Here is an 18,097-nt window from a genome sequence, read left to right on the forward strand (position 1 = left end):
GGACGGGGCCCGACATATCCGAACGGACCACCCCCCGAAAAATTCCTGGGGATTTTTCGACCCGTTCGGATTCGATCCCGGGTCCCCCAGAGCGGTAGGCTGCCACCTTGACCGCTCGGCCATCCGGCCACTTTGGATGGATGTTAGTTACGGTACGTGTGCAGATTTTTTCATCTTCTTTGAAGCTTAATAACTCCCCTGTAGGGTGTCTCATTTCCCGGTCTTTTGCTTGTCTCGGGATCCCGGGACAAAATTAATTATTTTTAATATATACAAATTATCATGAAATCAAATGATATAATTCTTTTTCGTCTTTTAAAGTAATTTAATACGTTCCGCAACCTCCAAAATCATATTAACTTTTCTATGGTGTCTATAGGCAGACATCAATAGATCCCGATTTCAAATCCTCAGCCACTCCGAAGAGTCGCGATCACGAAGTTCGCTTCAACGCCGAACACCGTACATTGCTCGATCGCGAGATAGAATTACTAGAGATTAATATCTCCTAATCCTAGCCCGGCACATAAATACCTGCTAGTTTTATATTATTACCCAAAAATTTCTTGAAACAGCTGACTACCCATCGATTTTGAAGCGCTTGCTTACAGTGAAACTACAATGAAAACCAGTGAGCACCACGAGTGCATTGGGCACAAGTCCGAATCGCTTTCCCTATTTTGTGTATCTCTATTTCTGTACAACTTAGTACTTGTGCTGCTTCAACGAGAAACTTATTACATTTGGCCCCACATTGACTTTGGTGTGTACATTTTTTAACCAAACTGTGGTTCGGCATCTTGGAAAAACCATACTTTTCTACAGGGATGGGGAAAACAATCGGCAGAAACAATAAATAGACTCCGGATTCCCATAAAAAAATTCGATTCCTCTACTCCCGACTCTGACTCTCCATCCCTGCTTATCTGTCTGATACCTAGTTATAACTAAGTATTATTGATAAATCACACACCTTACCACTGGGATATTTAAATTTCTTTACTAAACGTTTTTCGGCTCTATTTATAAGCTCTTGTCAGGTAAATTGTGTTCGAATTCGAAAAATCCAACATTTCTTTACAAATTCAAGAGGGGAGGGATATCTTAAATACACTTTCCAGAACTGTAGTAGTAATTACTAGATTTTACTAACGAGGGTGCTAGTGTTCAGATTTATTGAGGTGCTAGATGAACCAAAAATTATGAAGTTTGACAGGGATGTTTCTATACACAGGGCACAAATTTTGGTGGTTAAGGGTTAAAGAGGTGGGGAGAGAGGGCGATCTTGTGTTGTATCTAGATTTGTATCGGACTTAATGGATATGACCATTTTACTCGTTATTGTCATTTACACTTTTTTTTACAACAAAACTTATTTCTAGCTTAAAAGTTAATCCTTTTGACTTTATATAATTAATTAATAATACAAAAATATTTTAAATAAAATCCCATAACAGATGTCGCTAACCACAAATTTAATTCTTAGGTAATGAGTCTTAGTGTTTTAAATATAATGTATTTTTCTTAGAAATTTTTATCATAATTCAATGAAATTATTCCTTTAAGGCTTTTATTATTCTTTAAATTATACGCGTTTAAACCAGAGCTGTTATCTGCAGGAAATTTCCGGTATTGCGAAAAATTCGGCTCCTTTGCCGGTACTGAGGAATTGGTGTGTATTTGCAAATATTTTATGAAATAAAGGGAAAAACTTATTTTTAAAAATAAAAATAGAGAAAACACTGTAAAATCGTTAAAAAACGTCATTTTCTTAGGTATTGTACGTAATGGAATAATTTACATATTTGTGGAGAGCAGAACACCAACAGGTGCATCTATCCGATGCGATGACCGTTACAAAATGGGGGGAACGTTACGAGAGAAGCCACACGACTGTCGAAAAAAGAGGGAGAAGACGAATTCCACATATTTTAGGATTTACATGAATTTCTGCAAATTTCTATACATGGCAAAAATTGGAGAAATTTGCAGCCCGCGAAGAGAATATTGTGAAGGTGTAGTGGCAACACCGTTTTCATCTGTGATCTGTCAGGCACCTCACTACCTTACCTGTTGGCCCGGCCTGGTCTTCATTAAAAGGCTCTCTTTGTAAACATAGTTTGATAGCCGAAATAAGATGGCAGTTTGCTGCTCTGGGACCTGGAATCAGATCCGAATTGGCCAAAAATTCAGGAATTTTTCAGGAGTGGTCGATCCGAATATGTCGCCCTGTCCCTTAATACCCAGCCACTCCACTGTGGGCCTTGTTGAAATCATAATGGGCTTACTAAAAGAATTCCTCTTAGTGTTTGCACAGAGCTCATATTTGGTTCTGTGGAATATGACATTGCAACACACGGGAGTCTCCTGGAAAGATATTCAACAGGAACCTGGTTCCTATTTGGATGTTACACACGTGAAGAATACCCAGTTGTTGAGGTGCGAACTCACGAGAAGTAATGTTCAGTTGTTTTAGCCACTCTGCCACTGGTGGGCACTTGGGCGAAGAGAGAAAAAATATTAGTAAAATTGAATAAAAATTATTTTATTAAATGATATTTAAATAATTTGAATTACATATATATTTTATACAGTTTTAATGTCAATTGATCTTTAATAAATACACAGAATGATTTGAATAAAAGTTAAATGTAATATACGGGACATACATTTTTTTAAAACAAAGTACCTTACAATTGCATTTAATAACTTAATTATAATTTATGCAATCCACAATAAAACAATTGTTGCAATATGTGATGAATCTTCTATACATTCTTCTATAGTACTTGTGTTTTTACAAATATTCGGAATGTGTTCCACACAGAAATACATGCCGCTACTATAATAGAAAATTGGAATGTTGGAAAATTCTTTACTAAAAATCTCAACGTCGACAAATTTTGATCGATCGTTGCACCAATTTATGTACCATTGGTTGAAATATAACATAATACAATTGTTCCAAGCAATGTTGTATTGCTTCAATTCTGTAACTTTCATTTGTTGTAGTGTATGATCTCTAGGCACCTTAACTGATAATGCGTGTACCATCCTTCCCGAAAACACAATACATCTGTATGTTCGAGGTAAACCATAACCTGATATACCGCTTACTGCGCATTGTGGTATAACTTTCTTGAAGGTGTCCTCCAGTCTTCCATCTACGATCCATAGGACGCATTTCGTTGCTTCTTTTGAAATATCTGTCAATTCTGTAAACCACGTGGGACCCGGTTTCAGCTTCTCATTGATTTCATCTTTTGAAAACACGAAACGACTTATTTTCAGTCCGGGAAGTCGAGGAAAAACAGCGATCCATATTGGTAACAGATTTCGTGGAGAATGTGTAAGAAGTTTAATGAGCCTTTGAGAATATCGCCGGTCGTTTATATGATTATTTTTACCTGTAAAACGTTACGTTTTTATATTAAATTTGTTAAATTTCTCTTACATCCTCACTAGTAGCTTAATGATTTTATCTACCTACACATTTTCGGCATTTCTAAGAAGTTTAACAATATTTTAGGTTGCAGTTTCGTGCCCGACCAACGGACTGGCTACGTGAAGTTTTCTTACTTTCTTTCACGTGTGTAAGATCTAAATAGAGACCAGTTTTCCGTAGAAAGTCCTCTCTGGAGGTATCATCGCTTGGCAAATCGACTTCTAAGTGTTTGTTGTTTTATTCCATTAATGCAATAATCGTATATGAGGAGTCCTTGGATTCACAGATTTTTCAAAGTCAACAGAATGATTTGCAAATATTTTGACTATATATGAAGTGTTTGTTCATGATTTGCATTGTTACTGATTAATTGAAGGAAACGGAGGCGAGATAGTGACAAATTACATTTTTGGTCAAATTGAAATAATCATGCCAGCTGTACGTAAACTAAGCAGGCTTCAATATTCAATATGGAGATACGTCAGTCAACGAGGATAAGGATTCTGGTTATCAACCACCAGGCACTGATGTTTCAACCACAGAGAAGTGAAACTGAGGTTAGTGTTGCTTGGTTTCGTCCTAAAATTTGACCTATGTTTCGTCAACATACGAACACTTCTAACAAATGAAATTAATTTTCTATTATAATTGAAGTAACGCGTAATTGTTTTGCTAAAGTTATAAGTTGATATTCATATTATTTTACATATTGTAATAGATGATGCCCATGATTTTGTTTGTTTTTTATTTAATTGCGAATAATGTAATATTTTCAAATTAAATTTACGAATAAATGCTGAAAAACACATTAATCATGTTGCATGTTAGTTATTCTATAGGGTAAAAATACAGCCAAGCTAGAAAATGTTGATACAGTGTCTCTGAAAAGACTTCAATGCAAGGAACGTGTGTCATAATTCTTCGTAATTATTGCAAGTACCTCATTCGGGAAACCTGAATTAATAACAAAGAAGTAGCGAATATATATGTAGTTATTAAATGTGATTTGGCGATTTGATCCACCTTTCAAAACGTATTCGCTCGAAACAGTGGCAATGAGCTTGACAGATTTTTGCCACAATCCCTCTCAAATGATCCAATCTATAACAATGCAAATAGAATGTTTTTCGCGGAACGCCTTCCGGGAAGAACATTCTATAGAACACTGGCCCCTATTTGGGTATTAGACACGTAAAAAACCGGAACATTCCACGTATCCAGCTGCCGGTGAGACGCAAACCCACGACTCGCATTCAATTAAACATCAATAATATGCCCACCATTGATCACTGATGGACATTTTGCTAATGTTTTAATAAGATACTTACGACATTGAGCGTCCAACCGCGATAAAAGTCGTCTTGTCTTAGTTTTATCGCTTCTTTCCCTGATTTGCCACCAATGTCCATTATATCCTGTCAAGAAGTTAGTGTTGCCATTTCGTGTTTTGAAGTAGCGAACAACATATTCTGGATAGAAGTTCGTGATTGCAATTATCTGACGTGGTAAGGCCTACATATGAAAAAGAAACAAATATTCCACTTAAGAGTGTAATTAATGTAGTGTAATTTATCGACTACCAGGCATTCCTTCATCCTTTTATTTACTATTTAGTCGATACGCGCTGGTTAACACGTTTCGGGCTCAATATTGCCCCACTTCAGACAACTAATTTTTTTTTAACACACAATTTATAAATGTGGAAGCAAGTTTTACGTTTCTAATTCTATCATTTTCAGAAATTTACAATGAGTTAAAACATAACGATAAGCCTCTTATAATTAAGATGAGGAACCTATTTTTTCTCGTTGGTAAAATTTGATAAAACCTTTAAAGCTCTCAAAGAACAAAACAGCTGTATTCTTACGTATGTTTCTTTATATTAGCGAGGTTGAGGCCGAAGTTTTAAACGCGAAAACGTGTACGTCAGACGTTCAGCGCCGCTTTCCTGTAAGCCTAGAAGTTTGACAATGGCGTTTGGAATGTCGAGCATGACGCCACTGACTTTCCAAACGCCATTGTCGAACTTCTACTTGCAGTAAAGCGGCGCTGAACGTCTGACGTACACGTTTTCGCGTTTAAAACTTCGGTCTCAAACTCGCTATTGTCTTTTTTGCTTACATTGTGCAGTATCGTGCTAATTTGCATATTCTCACGTAGTGAGATGGCAGAACCACAACTAGATATTTGGAAGATTGATTATCATTTTTTGATGGCATTTGTATTTCTTTTTGTGTTGATTGTCTGTTTTTGAGTCTAGAAGATAGTTTTTCATATTTCGGTGGATGAAGGCATACCTGGTGGTTTGATAATTCCAATATTACAATATCGAAAAATACAGAAAACCTGTGTAAACCTGCCGGTTTACACAGGTTTTGCTGTTTATTCTCATCTTAAAGTATATCTTACCTCAACTGCAATCCTTATCCTTCGTCTCAGTATGGATTCTCCTATTTCCTTCCAGAATGAGCAAACTTGCATGCAATTCTCTACTTCGGAATTATCGAGAGTTGTCAATATACGAATCATTATTTCGTATATGAAGGCAATATTCAAATTTTGCTTCGAACGGCTTTTACACACTAATTCACACTTCTTTTCTGGTTCATCCATTATCAAAACGTCTATTTTCTACAATATTTATTCTGTAATTAACAATATATCTTCGTGAATCAATAGAAGTGAAAGTTTTCAATGAAAATAACGTAGTAAATCATACATTTTGCATGACTGTACAGAAAGATATTAGTATTGTACGAGGTATAGATTAAAATCCAGAGTTCAAACACCAGATTTTAGTAAATTAAATAATAAAACTATTAATATTTTACCATTGGAGTATCTTTCCTAATTTAGAAATCATTTTTATTTAATTATAATTAGTAACAGACCTATGCCCTGTTGCTTGCCGCTGTTGCAAGCTTTTCAAATTTCAAATTATAACAAGATATACTAGCTATAAGCAGATTTGATTCGATAAAGTTACTTGTAATCAGTAACATGCTGCAATTATTAAAAGTCTTGTAGATTTGAAAATTTATGGAATTCGGCTTTAATGTGAGCATAAGTCTAATTTACCTGACAAGTCAGAAGTTTGGAGTATGAGATGCTTCAAATTGGATCTTTTTAACGACTCATACAATATATATACGTATTAGTATAAAAGACAAAATGGTTCGTAAGTCAGTTAACTATGTTTCTTGTCTATTGAACAAAAATGATGTAATATTAAAGAATTTTTGGTTAATGTAACCCTTCGTGCCAAGATGGCGGCTCGTCTCTGATTCCAGCAAGGAAACAGTGGGACGCACGTTCTAACCTAACCTAACCGAATTTTTGAAGACGTTAAGAACCGTACACTAATTGACTTTTAAGCACAAATTTATGCAAAATAACTGAACTGGCGTGTTTGTACAACGTCATTAAGATAATTAAAATTAGCAGGAAAAAAAATGAAATTAATTTTACACGCAAATTACTTTAATAGTCTCCACTGTCGACTGTTTACAAGTGTAGTCCGAATGAATGTAATCGAATTTTTAGTATGATGTAACTTATGTCAAATTATATTTATTGCGTATTATTTAGCCATTTTACTAAGTCATATTTAACAGTTTTTACCAAAAACAGTGTCCGAATATACCCAGAAAGACTCGTCTAGTACGTTACATTGTTATAAACACCACATAAGCACGAAAAGACAATTCTCTACGTTCGATAGGTCAATCATTTGAATGTAAAAATCACTAAAAATAAATAAGCATATACCTACAGATTAAAAATAAATGCTTTGTGAATGTTTCTTATTAATTCATAAACTTAAACAAAATTTTAAAAATATAAATCAACTATTTTTCTTTTCGTAATCACCAAATAAAAAAAGCCGAATTTATGTAAATTTATACAAATTTCACAAATAATATTTTTAATGATTTTCAATTTATAAAATATTTATTATACAGGTTGTGACAAATGAAAGAGGAATATTTGCAGGTCTTACTGACCTTAAATGCATTCGATGTGCTCTTCACGTGTGGCACCACAGGCAATACTGCCATTCTGGCCAATCTCTCTCAAGCGCATAGATTAAGGCCCCGGTAGCTACATCCAACTAAACAACAGATCCACCAACGAAATTTTAACGATTCGCTGGGGCCGGGTTAGCCGAAGCGCCCTCACGTGAGTTTTCAGAACATCGTGGCCTAAGGGGCCATCCATAAATTACGTAAGGTATTTTGGGGGGTCAAGGATTTCTTACGATTTCTTACTCAGGGGTAGGGAGTAATAGATGTCGTCTTACGTAATATTCTTCGACAATAGATATCTTATGTTGCTTCTGACTAATTTTTATCATCATAATATATATAGTGATAGAATTATCGTCATTAACGAGCAGTTTTACCTTTGTTGTTTCATATACTTTTTTATTATTTATTATTGTTGTTAAGTTATCAGGAACATGTCAGATGCGAGGCGAGAGAGTAGACACGTGGCCGGATGGCATCGAGAAATGTCACGTGACACACTTCGTACGCGTCCGCTGTTCAATTCCCTTAACGCCCATTGACGTCTATAGACGTCCAGACCCGAGATAATTCGTACAAGTTACATATAGTTACAAAAAACGGTACTTTTGGCCCCGAAACATTTTTTTTTTTTTTGATTTTTCGAATGTTTTCTGTCTCCAAATTTTTTGAAAAATTTTTACTTGCGCGAAAAAATTTTATTGCGATTTTAATTAACCTTTAATGACGCGCGATTAACGCTTAATTGTTTTTTTATCAGATTTTTTTATGGAACTTCATTCATCCTTCTAAAGTTCTAGTGCCCGGATTTTACTTCTGTAAAGTTATTTAAAGCTATTTTCTGATGTCAGAAACAACATCCAATAGTTTTTTAATTTTTTTAATTAACAGATTTTATTATCTATACGTTTAATTAAGTTGGGGGAGTCGGAAATTTCAATTAAAATCGTAATTTTAAAAAAATATTTAGAAATATACCGCCATCTAGTATTCACCCTACTTTTTACCTTTCTCCTCCTGAGAGTTTCATGAGAATGTCCCGCGAAAGACGACACCAGCTGTTCTCAAGGTCATCCAGCTGTGTAAACAATGACTCATCGGTGTCAGATTTCGCGCAAAGGCGAGACAAGGGAAATTGTACTTTAAAGCCTTTTCTTCAAAATTAACACATATCTTTCGTTTTTTTTGTTTTTATTACAGTAGAGAGTCGTTAATCGGAACTCCGGTAATCGGAAGGATTTTCAGTCGGACTGTGTCCTGCTGAATCGAACGTTTTTGATACTAGATTTACTTCTAAAGTATAATTTTTATGTTTTTATATTCTTCAATAGAGCTAGTGAAACTGCGTTGAGCGCCACCTGTACGCAGGCAAAGGAAACTTTTTCGGGAAAACACGAGCGTCTTTGGGTTAGATACGTACTGAGACGCGGTGCTTGTTTTCTGCCTGTGATAATGAAAAACAGCTTTCTGCGCAACAAAACTTCAAAAAATAACTGTTGTGTGGTCGGTTGTAGTGTTACCTATATTACTGAGCCGCCAAGTACAAAGTTTTATTCGTTCCCGCATGAATAATAGGCCTACCCTGGGACGAAAAAGAAATGGCTGACTGCAATTTAATTCCTGAGGTTAATTACATAATGATGTGTTGCATTCTAACCAATCTCCAATCTCCCGCTAACCTTAGTTGGCTCTATTTTAAATTTAGTTCTCTAATGTAAAGTTTAGTAATTTTTTTTTATGTTATTTTGTTAATCTGACAGATATTAATTGGCATATGATGTGATATTTGAATTTACGAGATCTGTGGAAGAAAGGAGTAAGAAGCAAAATTAGTATTTTGAGGAAATGAGGATAAGAATTTCCGTATTAATACAATACTATTAGCTATTGCTATGGTCCTTATTGAAGTTCCTTTATATATATGGTTAGTTACAAATTTCATTATTTACCATGAAATAGATATATAGTTTACTTCTTCCACACTACCCTTTAAATTGTACAAAATTAAGAGTATAATAAATATAAGAATATTAATACTGCTCAGTCCCAATGATCTACAGTCACTTCTCGAGTTACGACCATTCGCACTTATGACGAAAAATTTCATTAAAACATTTTTTAAATGTATCAATTTTTTATAGGTTTTGTAGAATATATATCATATACAGTGGTGCCTCGTATAACGTACGCCTCGAATAACGAACGCTGCGAACAACGGACTTTCTGTTTGGCCGTGATATGACTCGAGCAACGGACTAGCTGCGAACAACGGACTTTCCGGCATAATTGGTGACTGCTCCATGGGTGCGTTCTTTAATAGCGGTCGCTCTGCGTCTCCGCTACTACGGGAGTGCGCTGCTGTTTGTAGGCATTTAGAAACGACGGTGAAAAAAAGAAAGATGGCGGCGCCCGCAATATCGATAGTATTGTGATGGAGGAATCTATAATTCTAAACTATGAGCTATAAACGGCAAAAGAAGGGTCCCAATTTAACCATAAAATGGATTATTTGTTGAAAGATCATTCAAAATAGCCTCGAAAAAGAATTCATAAAGACACTTACATCACCGCGTGCGCTAACTCGCGCTTTCACAATTTCTAAATTCTCATTCATAAAACCACGTAATGGACCCGGAAACGAAACTCCCTGAGCCATGGAGGACGCCATGTTGCTTTCCACCGTAAACTACTGCTACGAGCGGCCGTTTTTGCCGTTCGACGTCGCGCACTTCCACCGGAATTTAGGAATGCGTTCCGCAGGAATTTTTAAACGGATGTCGCTCGCGCAGAGTTACGCGGAAGAATAAAAGAACGCACCCCATGTTCATTTTTTATGATACAGTACGGTTATTTTATGCTGCGAAACGAATTAGATGTTTTAACATGTATTTCTATGGGAAAATGCGTTTCGTATAACGGACGTTCACCTGGAACGGATTAAGTACGTTATATGAGGCACCACTGTACATATACAGGGTGGGCCAGCGAAAACGAAACGGCAGAGTGTTCGTGTTCGTCCAAGCAAAGCGCTCGGACAGGTCGATTTTACTCTCGAGGGGACATCTTTTGCAATAAAGTTTTTGCGATTCTGAATATTAACTAAACAAACATTTTTTTTCGAAATAAATATTTGTTTAGTTAATACAAATTAAATGAGTTTTTAAAATTTTTTGTTGTCTGTTGTATTCAGAATCGCAAAAACTTTATTGCAAAAGATGTCCCCTCGAGAGTAAAATCGGCCTGTCCGAGCTCTTTGCTTGGACGAACACGAACACTCTGCCGTTTCGTTTTCGCTGGCCCACCCTGTATATCTTGCACGCTTTTGGCGATTGATTGCGTCATCTTTAGTTTTGTTGTGTAGTTAGTTACCCTTCGCGTGTGCTTGTGTAAGATGGCTAACTGTTTTGTTGAAGTACAGTCACTTCTTGACTTACGACCATTTTGACTTACGTCCGAATTTGCGGAACCGAACCCCGTCGTAAATCGATAAGTGACTGTATTGACTAATACAGGCATTACTTTGACCTTAAACTGCAGAATGTATGTATATATTATATATTATTAAATATATACTTATAAATAATACTAGCTGACCCGGCCACGCGTTGTTGTGGCTCAAAATGTATCTATTATAAATGTATAACACTTCCCCCGTGGGGGGAATTTCAAAAAATCCCTTCTTAGTGTACATTCTCTTGACGTACCCTATTAAAACGCAATCAAAAACGCATCTAAAATAGTATAATAAAAGCCGAGTTCTTCACAGTAAGCCTTAATCCCGTCACTTTTCCCGCTGGGAATATCGAAAAATCCCTTTTTAGTGTATAATTCTGTTGACCGCAATTAAAAACGCAAAAAACCGCATGTAAAATAGTATAATAGAAGCCGAGTTCTTCACGGTAAGCCTTAATCCCGTCCATCTCCCCCCCACTGGGGGGAATTTCGACATATAATAGTCCCCCCACTGGGGGGACTATTATATAAAAACACGTGCGTATTCGAATGCAACGTTGTGTCAAAATTTCAAAGGAATCGGTAGGAACAAACGAACGTTATATTTTATTTATATAGATAGATAAAAAATGATCTGCTTCAGTCCATTCTCACAGAAAAGCACAATGCCTCACAGAAAGCAAACTTAGGTCGTCGGAAGTTAGCGCCATCTGTTGGACATAAAAGGCTTAATCCATATATAAATATATTTTTGAAAGGGGGGAAATGGTGTAGGGGTATGAAAAATAGATAGTAGCCGATTCTCAGACCTACTGAATATGCATATAAAATTTGGTAGAAATCGGTAAAGCCGTTTCGGAGGAGTAAGGTAACTAACATTGTGACACGAGAATTTTATATATAAGAAGAAGATATAAATTTAGAATTTATCAAATATCTATTTATTAAAATATAAATAGTTTTACACGTAACATACAAAATTCATACAGGATAAATTCATATGTTGCAAGAATGCTATTATTCCTCAACAACAATCAAATGAACAAAATGATAAAACAAAAGTAATGAACACGAAGTACTGAACTTTAAAATTATCACATTGAAAAATCACTGGTAAGATCGTCATCATCAGAATCTTCCTCACTAGAATGTTTTTGTATGGTTGAAGCGATGATGGTTTCCAAGTGTAACATTTTGGGTACGTTCGTTAAGTCGAACGAGTTAAACGCGTTAGTAACTAATCGTTCGAAAAGTAGTAGTCTCGCTCAGTGCGCATGCTCCGCGGTGATGACGTATCGAACGAAACTCTAACGAAGCTCACGAAGGAAAGAGTTAGTTTACTTCGTTAAGAAAATGGCGCCCGACGATATCGATGTTTCTAGATCAACTCGAGTGTTTAAATTGTGAATTAAAAGGTGAAATGATTGAAATAACTGTCCATCCGAAGCAACCTAAGAAAAATATTTTGGATAAGGCTGCACTAGCAACATTCATTTCTTCGATTTTAGAAACAGCCATTTAGTTATAACCAATCGTTCGAAAAGTCTAACGAAACAAGAATAACGATGACGTCATTCTCATTTAACTCGTTTGACTTAACGAACGTACTTTTTATCATTGTTGCTTTTAAGAACTCGATTTTGTAGTTTAATTTTTATTAAATTTAATTGCAAAAAAATACGTTTAACTGCTGCACTTGAATGAGGAAGCAATAAAAACATCTATTTACTGCCAAAGTAAAGTAGAAAAATATAGAAATATAGAATTAAAATGAATGTTTTGAAAGGTACTAAACTGAAAGGAAAGATATTAGGATTTCATAAATAGTACTAGGAAAATGGTGTTGGGTATCTTGGTACTGGAACAAGTAAAAAGATATTAGATTAGTACAAAAGTACTAGGTGAAACAACACTGGTGCTGCTTTTGTAGCCGCGATTCTGTTACCCGGCGTCGCCGCTAGAGGCCCCTCAGTCTAGTTTCGCCGTTCCTTCCACTAGCTCTATATACTTCTTGAAAGGACTTCAGTTCACGTTTTGTCTACGGACACCTTAGAATCAATGGCAGAATCATCGGAATCATCAGGTTGCGAAGGTTGCGAATATAGATATTGCAATGCAGTGAGCTTCAGTGAAGACCGCGTGAAAGAGGAATTGTTGCGCCACGGCATCTGGCGTAATTGTACCAACTGCCGTCGGTGTGGCAATCCTCTTCGCGCGGAGGACAGAGGCAGATTCCACTGCAGAAAGTATATCCGGCGGCCAAAGAAGCGTCCAACGAAATGTGGCTGGAGTTGTTCTATTTGGGCAGGAACATTTTTTCAGAGGTCGCATCTCCAGCTGGTTACCCTGTGGCGATTCATTCTTTCCCTATTAATACCGAAACCTCCAAGGCATCAGTATCTAATAGAACATGTAGGACCAGATCTGGATCTCTCTTCCAGGACCGTCGTGGACTGGTTCTCTTTCTACTGAGAGGTACTTATCCACGATCGACTGTCAACGTCGGAGAAAATTGGAGGAGAAGGAAAGACGGTGGAAATCGACGAGGCCAAATTTGGACGGCGTAAGTATAATAGGGGAAGGATGATGAGAGGCCAGTGGATCTTTGGGGGTATAGAGAGGGAGAGTCGACGCACTTTCTTAGTACCGGTGGAAGCACGTGACAGCGAGACCTTGCTCGCGGTCCTGAAGGAGTGGGTGCTTCCCAGAACGACGGTTATAAGTGATTGCTGGAGGGCGTACGATTGTCTTCAGAATGAAGGCTTTCGTCACCTGACAGTAAATCACACTTATAATTTTGTTGATCCCCGGACGAAGGCCCACACTAACACCATCGAGAGGATGTGGCGTGAGGTCCGCTCAAACATTCCCCGATACGAAAGGAAGGAAAATGATCGGATATCTGGCCGAATTTCTTTTTAAGGCCAAATATCCGAAATCGAAAGAAAGAAAACACTATTTTCTCCAGGCTGCTGCGAATCTTTATCCGCCAGATTACTAACCGGTTCGCAACGCTTTCTTTAAAAAACGGCCCTTTTCAGGGCCATAATTTTGTAATTTATTGTAAATATTCTAGCTTATTTTAAAGCTTATTGTGTAAAAATGAATTATGTAATATAATAAATGTTTTGCGTTCCTTAAATGCTGTGTTTGTATTCCTTTCTTAAACGTTTAACCGTTAACAGAAATATTAAAAATATACACTACTTTTTCTACAAAATCTCTTTTAAAAGAGTAATTTTCTAGAAAAGATTTAAAGGTGCTACAACCACAAGTAAATTATAAGATTTTACTGTTTTTTCTTTAGAATTGATTGTCGCTTAACGCGTTCAGAAGTCTTTCATTTATCCGACTTTATTCGACTCCAAGCAGTAGGAAAAATTTCCAAGTTTAAACATTTGTTTTTAAGCCGGCGTTACTAAAAAATGAATAACCAAACCTTTTTAGATATCGGGCACGAAACTTTTACCAGGCAAACGTTTTCGTTACATTAGGCATTAAGAATCCAGCCAAATATCTAGAAAGGTTACGTTATTCGTTCTTTAAATACATCCGGGTTGGCAATTTTCTGTCGACTACGTTACTTCCGATTTCTTTCAATATGGAATCATTTTTGTATACCTTTTGGTGTTAAAAGCTGCAGATATTTGCGTGTTTAATTGAAAAGTCTGATAAGAAATAAAATTTGTGCGATTCGTAAAAGAAATTAAAAGAAAGTCGCTGGCGGTCTGACTGGACGTACTCAAACTGTGATCCGCCTTATCGTTACTTTTATTTTAATTCACAAAAGTATTGGTCCGCCACGTATTGGAATGGAAAAAAAACTGGGTGTGAGAACTTCGTTCTGACGCGTGTTGCGTCTGTTGTTTTTAAGCAAAACATTACCAAACAGAAAAGTCTTTATGTAGTAGCCTATTGATCCACATCTTACATATAAATTATTGTTATATAACTTTACATTTTTAAATTTAAAGGATTAGTTAGGCTATGTAAAACGTACGTGTTTATAAATTTATAGTTATAAACATTTAATCTGAATTTTAAAGTAATTTGATTGTTCTCTTTTTAACAAGTTAATCTTGAAAAATAAATCGTCGTTGTCAAACCTTAGCTTGCGAATTTCGTTATGGAATGTTACGGTGTTACGGAAGCGTAACTAAGCAAAGTTCGTCAAACTGGTCCGCGGGCTGTCCACGCGGGTTTGTGTGTCCATTTTGTAGTTTTATGAAATGAAAATTTACGAGTTGTGAAAACGCACGTCAATATACGTAAGTGTCGTCTCGAGTTTTTTTCGCAGCTACTTTGGATGCTATTGGAACCCATCTTTTAAATTTTCTCTCTAAAAATGCATATTTTAAAATTATAGATCATGATATTACGGACGTCTCTTTTTTTCACCGTCGTTCGCAAATGTCTACAAACAGCAGCCCGGCGGAGCCACCGCTATTAATGTGGGCACCGTGGGGTGTCTTTACTCTATCACGTGACGCCTGCGAGGTATAGTGCAAACAGAACGAATTCTTCCGCCACAAGAAAAAGTTGTTCGGAAACGCGTCGGAGCCGTAGTCACGTGAGCGACTGACGTCGAATCCAGGTCACGTGATACGCTGTGTGCGCGTCCGCCCTCTAATGTACAGCTCCACGACCAAAACAAGCTTAAGCGATGGCGGTGCACAATCGGTAAGTAGTCCTATGATTTTTTGTTTATAGCGTTTTTTAAATGAGTTGCCCTTCGTATATTCGATGTGTTTTGGACATGTCTGGCATGTATGTCTCTATTATAAATATAATTAAGAGGAAAAACGTTAGTCTATGGCTTATAAAGCATCACCGTAACATAAAAAATTCATACAGGCTAATATTCATATATTGCAAGAATGCTATTATTCCTCAACAACAATCAAATGAACAAAATGTTGAAAGAAACGTAATGAACATGAAGTACTAAACTTTAAAATTATCACATTGAAAAATCACTGGTAAGATTATCATCATCATCAAAATCTTTTTCACGAGAATGTTTTTGTATGGCTGAAGCAGATGATGGTTTCCAAGTTTAACATTTATCGTTGTTGCTTTTAAGTAACTCCTTTGCTAATAACAGTGCTTCAAGGAATTGGTAAGAACTCGATTCAGTAGTTTAGTTTTCATTAAATTTAATTGCAACAAAATACGTTCAACTGCTGCCCTTAAATGAGAAAGCAATAAAAAATCTTTGTGTATTTTGATGTAAAAGAAGTATTTGGGCATGTAAATTATTGTTAAAAATGATATAAACGTTATAATAAATGGTGTTGGGTATCTTAGTACCGAGGCAAGTAAAAAGGTACTAGATTAGTACAAAAGTACTAGATGAAACAACACCTACTACAAAAGTAGCCAACTGCCCGAGCAATTGGCTACTTTTGGGCTACTTTTTAAAAATTATTTGGCTACAAAGGCAAAAAACATCTGGCAACGCTGGTCCGCCGTCCAACGTGCTACTCCGCGATGTGAACAACGTTAAACAATGGACGGCCGGATGGCCGAGCGGTAAAGGTGGCAGCCTACCGCTCTGGGGACCCGGGATCGAATCCGAACGGGTCGAATAATCCCCAGGAATTTTTCGGGGGTGGTCCGTTCGGATATGTCGGGCCCCGTTCCTCACCACCCGGTCGCCCCATTGTGGGCCTGGCCGAACCCATAATGGGCCTACTAAAAGAGGCCCTCTTAGTGCCCACAGGGCGGAAAGAGTTTAAAAAAAAAAAAAAAAAAAAAAAAAAAAAAAAAAAAAAAAAAAAAAAAAAAAAAAACGTTAAACAATGGCGGCTCCCACCGTGCACAGTCGGTAAGTAATCCGATGAGTTTTCGCTTATAGCTCTTAATACACGCTTCGCCCCCAAAAATTTCTATGTGTTTAGGACACGTCTACTAGAGAGGTGTTTTAAGAGAGCAAAATTAGAAAAAAAAACGCCCCATGTAGTAAGGATAGACATTTACCCAATAATATTATTTTTATGATTATATTTAAATTAGGTTTAATATTAAAAAGGGTATCCTGCTATATCTAAGTAAGGCCCTTGCTGACACTGGAAAATCCACACAAAACAGAACTTACCTAAACTGCTCGCACAGAATTCGCTGAGATCTCTAAATGAGAGAACTTTCTGGAATGAATAAACAAAGAGTGTTGTTAGTTATTCTAACGGTCGACAAACCAGTTTGCCACCCCCTAATTGCCTAATGAGGCGAGGGTGATAACAAAAGGGTAAATACTAAGGTCCTAGAATTTAAGGTTCGCTCATAGAGAAGAAACGCTTCTCATCGGTTGCTTATTTGACGTCACTCATAGTCCAAAACGAAATATCTTACTATATTCTTACGGCAAAAACATTACCGATCAGAGGCTTGTAGCTGTAATTACACGCTAATATTTCATTAATTACGATTAATTACCATTTTTATTTACGAAATGTAAATAAATTACATTTTTATTTACATTTCGTAAATAAAAATGGATTATAAATAAGAAAAATCCGGAATATTGAGCAAATCTTCGTAATTTTTACGTGTAAAGTTGAAATTAAAATGTACTTTTCTATTTTGTAAATGAAATCGATTTATCTATTTTATGATATTATAACAACAATAGTTTCTTAAAAGATTAATTTTGGTAAATCTTACGTAGGTGATTTATATATACAGTCAAACCTGTTTTTATGCGGTGGATAGGGACCGCATAAAAAAAATCGCACGAAACTTCACGAGTGGCTATAAAAAATAGTTTTCGCAACACAATTAAAAAAATACTTTTTTATGCTGTCAATAGGGACCGCATAAAAAAGTCTCACATAGAAAATAACTCAAAACCGTACGAAATAGAATTTATTGACAACAGATATCAGCACTTGACTGCATCGTCTCGTCTATCGTCTCGTATTTTTGTCCAGGTGGTTTTTTTACTTAAAAAATAAATTATTTCATTTTTTGCATATTCATGCAATAATATTACTATAATAAGTTCATTTAGCTATAATAAGTCAACGTGAGACATGACGAATCGCACGAGACTAGTCGCCAACTATACCGCACAAATAAAAAATCGCACAAAAAAAACCGCACAAATTAAAAATTCGCATAAAAAAATCGCACAAATAAAAAAACCGCATAAAAACAGGTTTGACTGTAAATGAAT

The 18,097-nt window shown here is 36.3% G+C and overlaps 1 protein-coding gene across 1 annotated transcript; it reads right to left on the minus strand.

The window, feature by feature from the left end:
- Positions 1-2,571: 2,571 nt before the first annotated feature.
- LOC136980259 (uncharacterized) lies at positions 2,572-7,148 on the minus strand. The gene is made up of 4 exons (XM_067276350.1): positions 6,925-7,148; positions 5,855-6,090; positions 4,774-4,957; positions 2,572-3,407 (listed from the first exon to the last, which is right to left on the minus strand). The coding sequence occupies exons 2-4, from the start codon at positions 6,056-6,058 to the stop codon at positions 2,722-2,724; spliced, it is 1,074 nt and encodes a 357-aa protein (XP_067132451.1). The 5' UTR covers positions 6,059-6,090; positions 6,925-7,148; the 3' UTR covers positions 2,572-2,721.
- Between the last annotated feature and the right edge of the window lie 10,949 nt (positions 7,149-18,097).

The sequence above is a fragment of the Centruroides vittatus genome, unplaced genomic scaffold (genome assembly GCF_030686945.1).
Source record: "Centruroides vittatus isolate TY-2023 unplaced genomic scaffold, ASM3068694v2 contig_683, whole genome shotgun sequence".
In the NCBI taxonomy this organism is placed as follows: domain Eukaryota; kingdom Metazoa; phylum Arthropoda; class Arachnida; order Scorpiones; family Buthidae; genus Centruroides; species Centruroides vittatus.